The following is a 17897-nucleotide window of genomic DNA, read 5'->3' on the forward strand; positions in this document are numbered from 1 at the left end:
CACTTTGCTTCATAAATCTGAGAGGCTGATCTTGTCCGTCTGCTCCTGCCGGAAGCCAAAATGACCCACGTAATTCTTGTGGGCTTCTTAATGTTCATTCTTTCAATTAAAAAATCTATTTGGAGTACATTGTAAACTGCTCTAGGCCCTGGAGACACAGCAACGAACAGAACAGTCCCAAGGCTCATGGAGTCACGTTCTAGTGGGGAAAACCCACAGTAAACAGTCGAGCAGAGATCATTTCAAACAGAGCTACGTGTCGTGACGAAAATAACAAGGACAATGTGTTGGTAACTAGGGAAGTGGGGGAGCAGCAATCTTAGTCATGCTGATCAGGGTAGACCTCTCTGAGAGACCAGGACCCGAGTGATGGGTAAGCGTGGCCAAACTGAAGGATAGAGCAAGTGCAAAGGTCCTGAGGCAGAGATAAGTTTGGGGTCTTCAGAGAACAGAAAGGCAGCCAGGGACGCTGTGTGGAGGGAACAGGGTTAGGGAGAGGGGTAAACGGTGAGGTCTGAGAGGAAGCTGGAGACTGGGTTTTATTCTAAGTGAAATGTGGCTTCGTGGTACATTGAGTTTTGGGAGGCCTTGAGTTCTAAGGAGGGGACTGACATGATGTGATTTATATTTTAAAACTCATTTAGAATAGTGCTTGGCATATAGTAGATGCTAATAAATACTCAAAGACCAGATGAAGGGAAAAAGGAGATGAGAAGGGCAGAACAGGGAAGCAGCACAGGGAAATGAACAATTGGGAATCACCCAGTGTGTGTTAAGCACTTTGTATGGCTGTTGAATTATTTCAGTGTCTGTTCCCATTTTATTGATGGGAAAAGTGAAACACAGAGAAGGCAAATAAATTGCCTGTGGTCACACAACTAGTTAGGGGCCAAGGCAGCTGTGAGATCCACATTCTGCAGGATCTCAGGACACCAAGTTTCAGCTACTTCATGAGTGACAGATTAAATTGGGCTGGAACCCCAAAGGGTGACATCATGTACACCGGAAACCAGCTCAGCAACCCCCGGAAAGCTGTATGCTTCCTCCTCCCACACAGCAATAGATTGTCTCCCTTAGGAACCTGTAACAGGAAATCTTGAGTGAAATTTGGGCATTGGGCAGAGGGCAGGTAGGCCAGGCCTTTGTCCGCCCTTATTCTCCAAGGTGGCTTTTAAGCACTACAAAGCCACATTTCAGAAATAGCAGAAACCGCCATAATGGGGAGAAGCAGTATAGAATGGTGGTTATTAGTGTGGGCCTGGGTTCAAATTCTGCTTCTGTCACTTACTAGCTGTTTAGTCCTGGGGAAGTTATTTAACACTCTGTGCCTCAGATTCCTTATCTGTACAATGGGGATAGTAATAGTGCCTATCTCATCACAATAGAATAACCCCAGTGCCCCTCTTGTGGTGTGTCTCATACTTTCCTGCTTGCAGCCCTCCCCGTAGCGCTGCAAGGCAGACTTTACATACCTCTGGCTGCCACTCTTGTCACTTGCTAGAGACCGCAGCCCAGGCAGCAGTAGGCAGGTGTGGGAGTTTAACAAACACCAATTGTTTCAGGTGAGCTGGCAGCCAGCAGCACGGCCTGCTGCTGAGACGGAACCTGGCCCGTGTGGTGGGTTGGCTGTGTGGTGATTGCAGGAACGTTGAGTTTGGGAGAGCCCAGGATTAGGGTGGCTTCTTCGCTGGTTGATATGGTTACCTGATCATATGGTTATGCCCTTTACTGGGCTAGTTCTGCAGGGGTGGAGGAGGCAAATCTATCCTTTACTGATGATGTGTGGTGTGCTTCCGCTGTTCCATTAATTAGTTCCATCATCATCATAGTCTCAGAAGACTCATCTTAAATATTTCATTCATTCACTCATTCATTCATTCATTTATTCAGAAATATTTATTGAGCACTGACTTGTACCAGTGAGTGAGGCATGAAAATGCTGCCCACCCAGAGCTTACATTTTAGTGGGTGGAGATGCAGGAGGGTTAAGTGGTTTGCTACAGTCACTTAGCTGGTAAGAGACAGGGCAGAGAGCTGGGGGTTAGCCCAGGTCCTGTTCTCTGTCCAGGCTGCCTGGGTCCCCCAGTGACCAGGAAGCTCATCAGTCAAATGAGGATTCGTGGAGCCCTCAGGAAGGGTCTTGTCGTGTGGAGATCTGTGGGAATGTTCTGAAGGGGCTGCCGGGAATGGTATAGCAATTCTCTGAACAGGAGAGAGCAATAGTAGCTCCTGCTAGGGACCAATGCTGAGTGGATTGGATGAGGTGATAGGCGAGTCTGTCAGGGTAGGTGTTACTGCCCCATTTCCCACAAGGAGGCTGAGGCCATGAAGTCCAGAGCTAGTGGGGGCTCTTATGCACCACAGACCCCTGTGTAAATGTTGACAGCGCCCTCACAGAGGTGAACCCCATGCTCGGAGAATTGGGTTCTTCGGTCCCACTCTCCCACTTCCAGGGAAGACCCACAGAATGGCCAGGGCGGGGCTGAGGGGCCTAATGGCCTAATGGGCCTGTCTGCTGGCCCTGCTCGTGGCCCCTCCCAGGCGAGGCCTGAGTCAGCGCCGTATTCTGGGCTTACAGCCAGGGACACTGGGCCTGATGAAGAGACAAGATGGTTTATAGCAGCTGGCCAGGGGTGGGCAGTGCTTGAGCCAGAATGAGACCGACGGGAAGACCCTTCTTGTCTGGACTGGCCGGTGGCTTTCCCACTGGGTCCTTTTCTGTTGTATTAAAAACGGCCCCCTTGGATAGTGGAATCTCATAGTCTGGGTTCAAATCCCACCTGTCGGCCTGACTGAGCAGTGAGCTCTCAGACGTATCCCTTCTCCTCGGGGAGACTCAGTGCCCTCAACTCCAAAATGGGAATAAATTCTGCTTTGTGACCTCCTAAAGTTTAGCAATAAAAACAAAGGTAACTAACATTCACTGAGCCCTGACAAAGTGCCACACCCTCCCCATACATTAGTTCATTTAATCTGCAAACAGCCCTGTGAGGTTGGAACAACAATTATTCCCATTTTATAGATGAGAAAATAGAGGCACAGAGAGATTAAGAGATTTGCCTAATGTCCCAAAGCTAGGATGTCACTGAGCGGGGCTTTGAACTTGGGCAGTTACATGGCAGTCTCCACACTTTTACGCACCACCCTGAATTACCACATCACGTGTGTGTTTTATAACATAAACAAAAATGTATATGTGAAGTGCCTGGAATTCCAGGCAGTCTCTATGGCAACTGCAATTATTCTTCTGTTATTAGCAGAACCCACCCACTCTGCATAAACGAACTTCCCTGAGCAGCCTCTCTGGCCTCTCTCCTGAGGCTCTTGGGTAGATGGTAATTCTTGGCCACGCACTCCTATGACGGTGAATTGCAGACAGGCAGTAATGTCCCATTTCCAGGCCGACTCAGCCCAACCTGAAGGACCCCGTGCTGGTGTGCATTTCCCTCGTGGAGCCTTTGTCGCTATTCCTCATCAGACACTGTTGCCAGTGAGAGTAAACACCCAAACTGGTTAAACCAACAGCACCCTGTTGATTCAGAGCTCATAAAACACAGGAGCCCCAAGTCACTTTATGACGTGCCAGAATCCGGGGGCAGGAGGGAAGCCTGGGGAAGTCTCTTGGCGAGGGCCACCTCAAAGCTTAAGCTGGAGCAAAGGGTCTAGACTTCCCCACAGGCGAGACACACGCCCTCAGGATGGCTTTAAAATGGCGGCCTCTGACTCAGAACACGGCGGGGTACATGGGGTGAATGGTCTGGAATCTCTGATGGTTGAAAAGCTGAATGGGAGCTAGTGGGGGCTGAGGGGGAGGTGGGGCACGCCTGTGAGGCCCCGTGGCTTCCTGAGACCCTTCCCATAGGTCCTGGATGGTGTCACCCCAATTAGCAGCCAGAGGTGTGAGAGGTTGCATCAGAGAGAGAGAGAGAGAGGGAAGTGGACCCCAGGAGGGTAATTTTGGTTGCCCTTTGCCGGTGCTCAGTTCCTCTTTCAGAGGCTAATTGGGTTCGTTTGTTTTGCCTCTGGGCTCTCTGAGAATGCCAAGGCCTCCCCTGGAGGAGGTCCCCTTGTCCTCAGGTGGCCTCTTAAGTGTGGAACTTGGCTCTCAAACAAATGTGGGTAACAACTCACCTGGAAAGATTGTTAAAATGCAAATATCCAGCCTCCAGAGAGGAGATTCGAGAGCAGTGGGTCAGGGGTGTTGCCTGGGTGTCTGAATTTTTATTAAGCGCCTCCCCTAACCAGGTGATTTGGCTATAGGCAGCCTGGGAACCTCACTTTGAGAAATGCTGGTAATCAGGGTCAGGAAACCCGTGTTGTGATTTGGGATCTACCAAGGACAACGGTGACGGTGACGAGAGCAGTGCTGTGTGTAAACGTGTGGATGTCGTGAGCACATATTTGGTGAAATACAAAAGACCACACTTAGCCAGTGCCTAGCACATGGAAACTACAGCTTTTAGTCTGGTTAACCTTGCTGGCCCATATTTATTGAGCCAAACACACTTTTGGTGAATTCTCCCATTTAATCCTTATGCAACCTGTGACATGGGTCTGTTAACAGCCCCACTTTTCATATGGAAAACTGAGGTTTAGAACTGGGAAGCCCCATGCAAGGATTGAAGGATTGCCTTGTGGGGGACTTGAGTGGCAGCTGGGCAAGAGCTGCCCCTCGGTGAAGCTGAGTTCTGAGCATCTGTGCTTCTGTCTGTAAAATGGCACGAATCTTGTTTTCCTTGATTATCCACCAGGTCTCTGGTTTAAGGGTTTAGAAAGATAACAGATGAGAAAACATTTTGATCATGAGTGAGGAAGAAGGCAGCTTTCTGATAGTAGTTAACATAGTAAAGGCTGGTTTCAGGAGTGGTTACCACGTGATGGCACTGGCTAAGTATCTTTGTCTTATCTTAGGTATATATTATATAATATATATGTTATACATTATATATAATATATATAATATACATTTTATACATTATATATATTTTAATTGTAAATACGTGTAACACGAAATTTACCATTTCCACCACTTTAAAGTGTACAATTCACTGGCATTAAGTACATTCACAATGTCGTGCAGATGCCACCACTCTCTAGTTCCAGGACTTTTTCATCACCTCAAAAAGAAACCCCATGCCATTAGCCAGCACTCCCCAGCCCCTGGCAACCACCAGTCTGCTTTCTGTCTCCATGGATTTGCTTATTATGCACATTTCATATAAATGGGATCATATCATAGATGTGTCTGGCTCCTGCCACTCAGCATCGGGTTTTCAAGGCTCATCCACATTGTAGCATGTGTGAGCGCTTTACTCCCTGTTACAGCTGAGTCATATTTTTGTATGAGAGACCACATTCATCCACTGACAGACGTCGGCATTATTGATATTAGATGTTTTACCAAATGTATACTGACCTCGTCCGCATGTTCACATGTGGTTATCCCCTGTACTGCTTGTAGCAGACCCGAGAGAAGAAGCACCGTTAGGATTTTCTTTTTCTGTATGATATCTTTATTATAAACTCATTCTCCAAAAGTATTTTGTTTGGGTCCACAGTTGATGATTATTTTTCTTAAGCGCAATGAAAATATTATTCTATATTTTGCCTTCCATTATTACTGTTTCCTCTTTCTTAAACTATAGTTGACATACAATAGTATATCAACATCAAATGTACAACACAGTGATTTGACATGGATATTCTTTTTGATGTGATCACCACAGTAAATATAATAACCATCTGCCACTATACAAATTATAATATTATGGACTAAATTCCCTGTGTTGTACATTATATCCCTGTGACTTTTCTTTCTTTCTTTTTTAAGGACTGGAGGTTTTTACTTCTTATTCCCCTTCACCTTTTCTCCTCCTACCCCCACTGACAACCTGTTAGGATTTTACAGAGAAGGCATCTGTGACTCAGAGAGATGAAGTGACGTGCCCGGGGTCACACAGCAGGGAGGTGGCAGAGGCAGGACTTGAAATCATGGCTTTCTGACCCCAGAGCTCAAGCAGCAGTGAACCAGGAATTTTCCTGTGGCTTCTTGCGTCCTGCATTCTCCTGCTGGGATGGCATTCAGGTCAAACCTGGGGTGGCCCACTGGAATCACTAAGGATTGTTTAGAACAAAAAACTATGCTGGGGTCTTCGCCTCACACCACTGAAGTCAGAATCTCTAGAACAGTGGTTCTCAACCAGGGGTGATTTTGGCTGCCTCCTCCCTGGGGGACATCCAGCTATGTCTAGAGGCAATTTTAGTTGTCCACAGGGAGGGGTGCTACTGGCATCTAGTGGGTAGAGGCCAGAGATGCTGCTAAACATCCAGTGATGCACAGGATGGCCCCTCAACACAGAATGATCCAGCACAGATGTCAGTGGTGCCGGGTTGAGAAACCCTGCTCTAGAATTAGGTCCTGGGGGAGGGAGGGCATCAGCATTTTTCAAACTCCCCAGCTGAGTCCCATGTGCAGCCAGAGCTGGGCATTGCTTCTCAAACGTGATAGTACACAAGAGTCACCTGGGCTCCTTGTTAAGCTGCAGATTTGGGTCTAATAAGTCCAGGCTGAGGCCCAGGGTTCTGCATTTCTAACCAGTTCCCAGTGCTGCTGACACTCTGGCCCACACTTTGAGTCGCAAGATAAAAGCTTACAGGAAGCCAAACTGGGCTCATGTTGTTCTCTTGAAATTTTCATGAAAAAAGATAGTTTTCCTTCAAGTAAGGAGAAGGGGTGGGAAATGCAAATTTGGCGTAGAGAGAATCAGTTGGTTGCTTAAAACCGTGAGGCTTTGAAGGGAGCAGCAGTGAGGTTGCTTTAGGAAATAGACAAATCGTGTTCACAGCAATGCACTGTGATTCACAGAGCAGCCGGCCAGGCCAGCCTCCCACCTAGCGCTGAGAGCGCATGGCTACATGCAGTCCCTAGCCTGGCTGGCCATGAGCCCTTGGCCAGCTTGTCCAGTAGCGATGACTCAGGCTTTCCACCTGCAAAATGGGACGGATGGCTCTTACCAGCTCCCCACCCATCCCTGGGGCCACAAGCCCCCAGCTACCCCCCAAACTCAATCAAAGGCAGAGCTTAAAAGCTGGGACCTGCTTTTCCAGGCAATGGGGCTGCTATTTTTACTGCTAATAAACCTCCATTTGTAGGAGCTCACTCAGGAAGTAATACAGAACTCCTATATTGAAAGAAAGGATTAATAACTGAGCCCATGTGGGAGAAATTAGCTTCTGTGGACAGGCCTTTTTAATATATACTCTTCACTGGCAGCCCCCCTGGAAGAGTGCTGGCTGGCTGGTCCCTGGGAACAGAGAGCCTGGGCTGAGCGAGGATGGGGAGACTGTTGGGATCACTATGAATCACTGGGCTGCACTTTCAAAGTGAAGCGTCTGGGAGCATCTGGCTGGTCCCCAACCGACTCTTTAAATGTTGCCAAGTGCCTGGTTGCTCCTGAAGGAGTGGGTTTCAAGGTGGCTCTGGGGGAGATGGAGGGGACTACTTGCCACCTGGAGGCCCAGGTCAGCCAGGAGGGAAGGGCTGGGTTTGGGCCTCAGGCCTCACACGGCTGCTGCCCCAGCTCCTGGGTGGGGAGGTCCGCAGTCCCCTGGCACAGGAAGGGCTGGCCCTCTGCCCAGTTCTCGGGCTCTGGGAGGAACGCCAGGAGCTCAGGCTGACTCACCGAGGGGAGGGCCGGCCTCCTTGGCCCATGCTGCCCGGGCAAGGCCTGAGCAGATGGGTCGGTCATGCTGGCTGGGGCCCGTTTCTCACCCTGCCTGGGGAAGGTGACGGGAGAGGGTCTCTAGTCTTTCCTGTGGGAAAGAATCAGTGGCTAAGGGACGGGGCTCCAGAGCTGGACGAACCAGCTTTTTTTCACATTGAAGCCTCGCCACATACCCTTGGCCACAGTGTGACCTTGACTTCTCTTACCTTTAATTTTTCTCCCCAGTCAAATGTGAATAATTTTACTACTTCCTTCCTCAGAAGGTTTCTCTGAGCATTTAAGAATATCATTGCAGTTAAGTGCTCAGCGTAGACCTGCCTATTCTTCCATCTTTCGTAATTATAGATACAGATGAGGAGATAGATAGATACATATGTGTGTCAAGATATATTGAGACATCTATATTTGCCCGCGTCCATCTGTCCATCCCACACACCTCCTACTAAGTGCTAGGCCCTGTCCTTGGCCCTGGATTTACAGCAGCACCAAGCAGAGCCCCTCCCTCCTGGGACTTACGTTCTAGTTGGGGGAAAAGAAAGACCTAAACCATAAAGCTGCATGCAGTATACCTGAAAGTAGAAAGTTCTTTGGAGAAAAACAAAGCAGGGTAAAACAGGATAAAGGAACGAGAGGGGAAAACAGACAGACAGGCGGATGGACAGGGATTGGGTACCACTGTTTTAACGGCCAGGGGTGATGGTAGGAGGGCAGAGGTAAGAAGCCTGTCTGAGGAGGTGACATCTGAGTAGAAACTACAAGAAGTGAGGAAGGGAGCCATGCAGGTAATCAGGGAAGAACCTTCCAGAGAGAGGGACTTGAGACTGCCAAGGCTCAAAGCTGAGAGTGTGCTGAGTGTGTTTGAGAGACAGCAAGAATGTTCTAGAAATATGGCTGGAGTGGCGTGAGCAAGGGGGAGTTCTAGGAAATTGGGTCAGAGGTGATGGGGGCACATCCTGGAGGTCTGGAAGACAGTGTCCAGAATGGCGAATGGATTCCAAAGCGAATGCGTCTAAACCCTTGAACCAGGTCCTAAAGTTTAGCATGCATGAGCCCTTCAAGGGTTTGCTGACATCAAATGCAGAAGGAGAGTATACTGTAGCAAAGGAAGTCTCTCACTGCAAAGTTGGTTTGCCCTCCTTTTATAAAAAATAAAACGTCCAATTCTCATTTGCCTTTCCTTTCTACAAGGGGGACAGGCACCTGTCCCTTGTTTCATGAAAACGAAATGTGTTGTTAGGAGCAAATTCATATGCAAGTGACTTGGGGCACTTTTACAAGAACATAACGTTTGCAGAGTCAGGTTGTCGGTGATGATGGTTCCACATTTTGCAATTATAACAGATGACAAAGGTGGGTGGAAGGTGTCATATTTCATCACCGTGAAATCAGAAAGCGTCTTTCGAGCGTCCTTACAGTGACTTCTTGTCCTCTTGCCCACAGCCCAACGATCCGCCCACGAGCTGCCCATGGTGGAGAGACAAGATGTCGACAGCTGCCTGGTCTACGGGGGCCAGCAGATGATTCTCACGGGACAGAACTTCACGGCCGAGTCCAAAGTCGTGTTCACAGAGAAGACCACAGGTCAGAGGCCCTTGGAGATCTTTGTTGTTCCACTGGTGCCATACAAAAGCCACCATCTTTTTGTTCCCAGCAGCATTGATTTTGGGGTAGATCCCATTGTGTAGAGTTTCCTATTCGGCCCTTTGTCCTCACCATGACAAGTTTCCCAGGTCTCCATTGATTCTGATGCCAACACAGCTCACCATTCTGGAAATGTGCCATGCTGTGTTTAAGCTGGTGCTGGGTTGCTTCATCGGATGATATGGTTGGCCCCAACCCCACCACTTTTTAAGTTATTTTTACGCAGAGAGAGGCAAACTTTTTCAACTGTTTACTGTTACCAAGAAGAGAGCCAAACAGAATGGTGATTAAGCGCGCCTGCTCTGGGCCTAGATATCCTGGGCTTACATCTGGCCCTGCTACTTGCTTGCTCTGTGATCTTAGGCAAATTACCTAACTTTTCTATGCCTCCATTTCCTTGTGTACACAATGACGATAAGAGGGTTGTCACAAGGTTCAATGAATTGCTAGATGTCAAGTAATTATAATAGCACCAGGTACATTGTAAGCCAATAAACACTGGCTACTTCTATTTTTTTTTTTTTTTCTTAACCAAGTAATCCCTTTATTGCCTCCACTTTTTTTTAAAAAAAAATAATTTATTTTTTAAATTTATTGGGGTGACAATTGTTAGTAAAATTACATAGATCTCAGGTGTACAATTCTGTATTATATCATCTATAAATCCCATTGTGTGTTCACCACCCAGAGTCAGTTCTTCTTCCATCACCATATATTTGATCCGCCTTACCCTCATCTCCCACCCCCCACTCCCCTTACCCTCTGATCTATTTTTATTATAAATAGTGTTATGATTAATCTTCTCCTATGTTTAGGATTAATTAATTAATCTTTTACACACGAATCTCTATGTGTGTCTTTTTTCCTTAGGGTTTATTCCTAGCAGTGGAATATTGGATGGTCATTTTGAGGGTTTTAAATACAGATTGCTAAATCACCTAAATTACTCTACAAATTGAAACTTCCACCAATACCATGTCTGTAATGGTTTCACCCCTTTCCAGAAGTGCCATTTTCTTTAAATGAAAAAGATATGCTGAATTAGTACTTCCTTTTACCTTGTACTCCTTTGCTCTGAGAGGTTTAATGTTTTTGTTTATAGGCCATGTGTATTTTTTCATTCACTGTTAGTAATGTGTTTTGCCCATGAGGATGTGGTAAAGAGAAAATGATCAGAAGTAAGAAAAATATTAGGTTATGCAATTATTTGATAGTTGTAGATGCCAGACCTAGTTTTTGTTTTGTTTTCGTTTTTTTTTTCTAACGGACTTGATTTCAGTAGGTTAATTCAAAGGGTTTTGATGTTTGTCTCTGTTCATTGCCCTTCAGATGATCCTGAGAATATAATAGGCAGGTTGTCCAGTTGTAGGAGTTGTGCACTGCACAAGGGTCTCCTGTGGGGGCTGCCATTCAAACTGGATACATCATCGATCTGTGTATTACTAAGACACCTGCTGACAGGTGGAAGCAGAATGTCTGGGGGAGGGGATGCTTCTTCCCAATTCACACAAAGCCTCCTCTTGGGGTAGGTCCTGTGACCAGGACGTGAGAACTGCTTTATCACACTTTGAAAGCACGATAAAAGGCAGAATTTTAAAAAAGGTATTAAGTAAGCCTGTGGCAATGGGGGCTGGAGGTGGATACATGGGTTAGGGAGTGGTTTAGAGACATGTGGTCGGTCACAGTGGGTTTGAGGGGCAGAGGTGGTGTAATGAGGGGTTAAGAACACAGACATTTAAATAGATCCATTGCATTGTATCATATGGTTGTCCAGTACTTTATTTAACCATTCCCCTTTTATTGGGCATTAGGCTGCTTCCAACTCTGTGCTATTACAAGTAACTCAGTCATGAACAACTTGTACATTCGTTTTGTCTGCTAGGTAGGAGCTCATAGTCTTGGGCCAGTCTGCTTGTGAAAACCCAACTCCGCTACTTCCTAGCTGTGTCACCTTGGGCAAGTTATCTTCTCTGGGCAACGATTTCCTCATCTGTATAATAAGGTTGACCGTCCTACCTCATAGGGTGGTCATGAGATTAAGAGCTCATGCATGTTAAGTACTTCTGAAATACTTGGGATATAGTAAGTGCTCAACATATGTTCGCTAATGCTATTTATTTTTTCCTGTATGGTGTAGTGGATTCAAGGGAGCATGCATGTTTTTTAAGCCTCTCGGGGAAGGCATATTTCTCAGGTGGTGGAACAATGTAAAACACTCTCTACAGGCAGAAGTTGTGAGGCTCTGGTGAGTCAGAGAGCAAACCAACCTGGCTGAAGTAGAGATTGTTTAACACTGGGAAACGTGGTGATGAGCAGGACGTGGCCGGAACAGAGAGGTCTTCCACTGCCAGGTAGAGAGACATGGCCTGGGCTTGGTCACACATGGGTACAGTACTAGGGAGTCCTGATGGGTTCTTGAGCAGGAGAGTGGCATGAAATGGAAATGACCAAGGAAGTTTTGGCCTCTCCAGTTTTGAGGCATCTCCTGTACCAGGAAACCATCCTGCTGGCCTTCTGCTGACTTTCACAAGAAGTGTATGGCTTCAAAACACCTTATTCGCAGAGGGAAAATGCTAATAATATACAGATGTCTTGTTACCCATGTAGGAGCCAGTCAGCTTTCAGTGGTCCAGGGAGCTCACGTTCTCTGAAGCTAATCAAGGGTATCCATTAAGTTTTTGCTGAAGGAAGGAAGGAAGGAAGGAAGGAAGGAAGGAAGGAAGGAAGGAAGGAAGGAAGGAAGGGAGGAAGGGAGGGCATTTACTCTCTAGCTTTCCTTCTCTTGGTTTTGGAAGAAATCCCTCAGTTTACCTCTTAACAGGAGCAAAACTCAGAGCCTGTTTCAACTTGGAAAAGTTGCATGTTGATAAGGAGAATAGTCGTAATAGCTCCCTGTGATTGGACCAGTCTGTGGGTGGGCCCTTTGCCTGCCACTTCCTGCCTATCGTCTCCTCTCACCTGGCACTTGTGGGAGGCAGACGGCTAAGCTTAGAGAAGTCAGGGACCCACACGAGATCATGTCCAGCATCGCTCTGTTGTTCACCTTTCCTAGGCCTCAATTTCCATCTCTGTCAAATGCGATAGTAACCGTCCTTCCATCCTGGAGATAAACGCATAAATGAGCACGGTGGGCTCAGTGCATAGGGAGGCTCATTGAATGTCTGTTAACTGCTTTTATGTTCTTTCCAGCACTTTCATAGCTCAGTCCATACACATCATTTATTTGACAGATCCTGCCCCCAGGGCTGGCCTGCGCTGGGCGAGCTTTGGGGAGGCTGCTTGCTCGGGCGGTTGCAGGCACAGGCTCTGCAGTCAGATGGCCTGGGTTCAAATCCATGGTCTGCACTTAGCAGCTTTGTTATCCTGGATAAGTCCCTTCACCTCTCTGAGCCACCATTTCCTCTTTTGTAAAGTGGAGATGATTTATTTCTCTTCAGAGATGAGAAGATTAAATGAGATCATACAGATTAGGCTCTTTGCAAAGAGCTTAGTGCATTATAGGTGCTCATTACATGTTAGCTTCTATTATTATTATTATTATTATTATATTTAGTCTGTGGAAGGACAAAGAGGAGTAAAATTTTATCTCATGGAACCAAGAGACATTGAAAAACAGTAATAAGTAATAATAATAAACTATGTGCCAGGCCTTGTCCTAAGCACTTTATATGTATTAACTAATCTGATTCCTCATGACAGCCCTACAAGATAGATACTGTTCTCCCAATTTTACTAATGAGACATTGAGCACAGAGAGGTTAAGTAACTTAGTGAAGGTCACACAGCTGAGTACATGGCAGTGCTGAGTTTGATCCCAGGCAGCCTGAGTCTGATAAAACTTAGAACCAGGTTAATTGACTGAAGACCTTTCAGCTACTCTGAGCCACTGACTTGAATCATTTTGTAGTGAGCTAGAACTTTGAATTCTGCACTGGGTCACTGGGGTCGACAGGATGCACTTCAAGCCCTTGCTTGTCTAACTAAAGAATCCCGGGTGAGTGGTTCCTGGATTGGTGCCAGCAGAAAAGCAAGGGTATCTGAGATGACTCTGAACCCCCCAGAGAAGTGGCAGCCCCCCTCCCCCCCGTATGATGCTTGGCTTCCTCTGGCTCTGACAGATAGGGGGCTTGCTTTGCCTTTGCAGGGAGCTGGTCCTGCTCTTTTGACCCCACGAACTTGCCTCCCAGCCCAGGGCCTCCTTCTGCAGGGGGAATCCCTGTTGCTCAACTTCTTTTTTCCAAAACGCATCCCCGTTCCCGTTTCCATGGACAGCTTGGCCAGCCAGGGCGCTGCGGGGTGGGGTGGAGTGGAACAGCTGAAGTTTTCCAAGGACGGGGAACCCCAGCTGGTTCTCACATTAAGGAAAGGTGACAGCCTCCTGGGCTAATCTTAGCCCCCATGTTGGGTCATCGGCACCACCAGCTCCAACGTTCTTTTTATAGCCATCGACCAAAATGGAATTGGCGGTTTCCACTCCAGCAGGATGACAAATTGGAGAACGGTGGAAAAACAGTAGGAGAGGGGCAGCATGGTGTTTCTTAAGTTAGAAAAGCTTGGTGTTTTGGAAAATGGCCTCTTATTTATAGCGGCAATAATAATAATGATTGTTATATTATTTGTATTACTATTTTTAATTATTTTCATGACTTCCAAGAGTCTATACTATCTGGCCCTCGCCCATCTCTCTGCTTTCAGCTTTTTCAACTCTCCCCCTCCCTTGCTCACTTGGCTATAGCTACACGGGCTCCATTTTGTCCTCAAACACCCCACGCTCATTTCTGTCCCAGGACCTTCGCTTTTGCTCTGTTTTCTTAGAATGTTCTTCCATTTCTTTATGAGGCTGCATTCTCCTATTCTTCAAGTCTCAGCCCTCTTTGACCATCCGCTCTGAAGTCATTCATCCTCCCCTACAACCCCGTCAGCTCCTGCCCCATTGTCCAGCTGTGTTTTCTCGGTGGCACTTCGCACTACTAAAATGCTCTTGTCTATTCCTTTACTCATTTATTATCTGGTCTCCCACACTAGACTCTTAGTTCCTTGAGGCTGGAGACTTGGTGTTTGCTACTGTATCTGCAGCATCCAGAACAGTCCCTGGCACGTAGTAGGTGCTCACGCATGTTGCTGAATGAAAGAATGCATCATCTCCTTTAATCGTCACACTGGCCCCTGGCGGTGGGCAGCATTACCTCCATTTTACAGATGAGGCAACTGAGGCTCAGAGAGGTCAAGTCATGGACCCCAAATCAGCCCACAGCTGGTGCCAGAGCTGGAATCCCAAACAGCATTTATTATCACCCCTGTGAGTAATCTCTTTAGTCACGTCCAAAGGGACACAGAGAAACCAAACAGGGTATTTCCTATTTACCATTTTCAGTGATGGCTGAAAAGCCTTTATATATTCTCTGAAATTTAAAAAATGTGTAACCTTTCAGGCAAAGTTCATGCTGGGCAGTCCAGGCTGTTCCTGACTTCAGCTGGTCACCCTGGCCCCCGGCCACCCAGGCCCCAGGCGGAGTCGGGGGTCCCAGCAAAACATTGCAAAACAGGAAAAAATCTAAGGACACAAAAATAAAAGTGATGTGGCAGCGGAAACGGGGTTGCCATGGCTTTGAGAGACTCCCCAAGCCTGGGTGGGATCCAATGTTTTGGAAGCCTCCTCCACATGACACAGGGTTTTGGAATTTTTCAGCTGGTAAATCTTTCTTAATTCAGGCCCCCGGCCCCGGCCAAGCAGCCTCTGGCTGTCTGTGCTGCGGGGGTGTAGGTTGGAAACTTGCCTGCATCGGATTACTCAACTTTAAAACTTAAATTGTTTGAAGAGCATTTGTGTTTTGTTTTGTTGGACGGTTTTCTTGGAACAGTCTGGTGGCAGAGGCTCCCATCACCTGTTGAGAGGGCAAATTGATTTTTTAGAGAGGACGCGTGGGTGGTGGAATTCCCTCTTTCCCACTGAGTCATATATCCTAATATGTGTCATTTTATTACGTGGAGGTTCCCAAAGGTAGTATTTTGAGCTTCGTTTAATAAATAGAAATGCATTTGCTTAAAAAAAAAAAAAAAAATTTGCTTTGCTCAATTAAGTATTTTTCCATGAATTAGTATCCTGGAAAAGTTGGAACCATTTTAGAGAAGGTATCCCTTCCTTCCACCTGTTTGTTTCTGTGGGTTCGGGTTTGCTCTGTTTTCTGAAACAATAGACTTGGGATGGGAGCCCCCTCTAGGTTACGCTTCCCCTCTGGGAAAGGTCAGACCCAGGCATGGCTGGGGCATGACTAAGGCTCTGGAGACCTTTGCCCTCAGTGACTCACATCCACCATGTCATCGGCCCCCTGGGCTGGAGCCTGCCCCTTACACACAGCTGGCTGGGACACAAAGCTTTCCTCCAAAGATGGAGGCCAGATCGCCACTCTGAGGCCCCCCGACCCCCGGGGGACAGAGCAAATGGTCCCCTATTCAGAAAGCTGACTGTCCGCCCCAACTTTAGTCCTCCTGCATGTAAGAACAGACTTCTGAGTGAAAGAATCCTATAGTTGATTCTATTTGGACACCTTTGAAAGAGGATACAGAGAAATCAGTTTTCAAATTCACTTGGGTCCCATCATTTCCACCATCAGAAATTCTTCTTGGTGCCAACAGGCCATTGTGTAATTTGCAATTAGCAGGCCGTCACTCTCCACCCCCACCCCCCCCGCCGAAAATCATAATATCTTTTATGAATTAACTGACACCTTTTCCTATTATTTGTCTGTATTTTTGGGTTGTATACCTTTTTCTAAAGATTGTGTATATTTAACTTGTAAGCAGGCTGGCTTTGGGGTCATCCAGCAGACTTGGCTTGAAGCCTGGATTGGCCACATGTTATGTGCTTTGAGACTCATGTTCCCCTAAAATGAGGTTGGTAGCATTGCAGCAATAAAAGAAGATCAAGGATCTGGAAGTGTCAAGCACACAGTAGGAACTCAGAAAATGTCAGCCCTGGGAACTCAGTTTACTTAACACAGTGTCAGGAAGCAGGGCTGTGTTGGACTCTGTTGGTCTCTTGTTTGGGAGACAAGAGTCCTTCCTGGCACAGTTGAGTTTCTCCCCTCCTCTCAGCCCAAGCTGTCGGACTCCAGCTATCATGCTCAGAGCTGGAGGGACCTGAACTAATGACCCTCTCCCTGCACCCATTTTACAGATGGGGAAACCAGCTCACATAGTAAGGTTGACAGACTTCCTTGAGGTGACAGAACTCGTCAGTGGAAGGCTGGGTCCAGAACCCCCATTTCCTGGTTTCTAGCATAGCTGGCTGTCTGAAGCTGGTGTGGGTGACCCCTGGGGCAGGGTGAAATGTGAGCCGACATCTGGCCTCTATGACATGACCAAGCGATGCTCTTTTAGCCTCACTCTGCTCACTCAGTGCCAGGGCTTCCATCATCACTCCCAGGTATGTACTGAGCACCTGTGTCCAGGTGCTGTGCCAGGCACTGGGGACACGTGATAGATGAGGTCCCTGCCCTCAGGAGGTGGACGGTCACTTTGAGATGGGGAAAGTGTTCTGAAGACAGTGAAACCAGGTCATAGGCCCAAGAGCAAAGGGTCTGGAAAATATAAGACGCTCACTTAAATTCACATCTCAAATAATACATTTCTTCAGGAGGAGTCTATCCTGCGCCATGGCACAGAATTTGGGACAAACTTATAATAAAAAAATATTCATTGTTTTTCTGAAATTCAAATTTAAGTGGATATCCTGTGTTTTCATTTGTTACATCTGGCAAGGTCTGTAGACAATGGTCAGGGAGGTTTCCCTGAGGAGGTACCTTTGAGAAGAGCCTTAATGGTGGGAAAGAGGGAGCTGCGTGGACTGTAGGAAGAGTGTCCCAGTGTCACGGCCCCAGCGTAGGTTGTTGGCTTGGGGCATCTGAGGGACTGAAAGCAAGCCCAGGCAGCTGGTGCAGTGTGAGAGCAAGGGACAGTGTGACACCAGCCCACCCTGGAGAGGTCTCTGGGGAGGGGATCGGATCATGCCGGGTCCTGTAGGCATGGCGAGGAACTTGGATTTTATTCCAAAAGCAATAAGTAGCTGATAGAGGCTTTTCAGCAAGGGGGTGACATGATCTGATTTATGTTTTAAAGGTCATTCTTGCAATCTGGATGAAGAGTGGACTCTGGGGAGGGGGGAGGCAAGTGGAGGTGGGGAGGTGAGTGAAGAGCAGCCCCTGTAGGTGTCCAGGTGGGGGGCGGGGGGGGGGGTGAGCCCATGGAGGAAGTGCTGGGGCAGGAGGAGAGAGAGGAGGTTCAGAAATCAAGAACCTCTCCGGATCGCACTGAACACATTTGGGCAGGTGTGCCGTTCAGAAGGGTGAAATCCTAAGGGGACATTCTCGATGCCCCCATCTGCTCGGCTCATTAAGCCCTCGCATCCAGGGTGTCCACGTTTTTCTGCGAGCCAGCGGTCATAAAGCACCGACTGCAATGACTTCAACCATCTTGATTGAGCTGATTTTGAAAAGCAGAGCCAGGGCTGGGATGCATCACGCACGGTTTCCT

At 47.4% G+C, this 17897-nt stretch overlaps 1 protein-coding gene across 5 annotated transcripts in view; it reads left to right on the plus strand.

The window, feature by feature from the left end:
• NFATC2 (nuclear factor of activated T cells 2) overlaps positions 1-17897 on the plus strand; it is a 151964-nt gene that overhangs the window by 79665 nt on the left and 54402 nt on the right. For all 5 annotated transcript variants that reach the window (XM_088789072.1, XM_019726080.3, XM_019726081.3 and 2 more), the window contains exon 6: positions 9165-9305. In XM_088789072.1, the coding sequence (XP_088645198.1) occupies positions 9165-9305 (141 nt within the window). The remainder of the gene's footprint in view (positions 1-9164; positions 9306-17897) is intronic.

Source organism: Rhinolophus sinicus, chromosome 13 (assembly GCF_057876585.1).
Source record: "Rhinolophus sinicus isolate RSI-liver-muscle chromosome 13, RSI-T2T, whole genome shotgun sequence".
Lineage (NCBI taxonomy): Eukaryota > Metazoa > Chordata > Mammalia > Chiroptera > Rhinolophidae > Rhinolophus > Rhinolophus sinicus.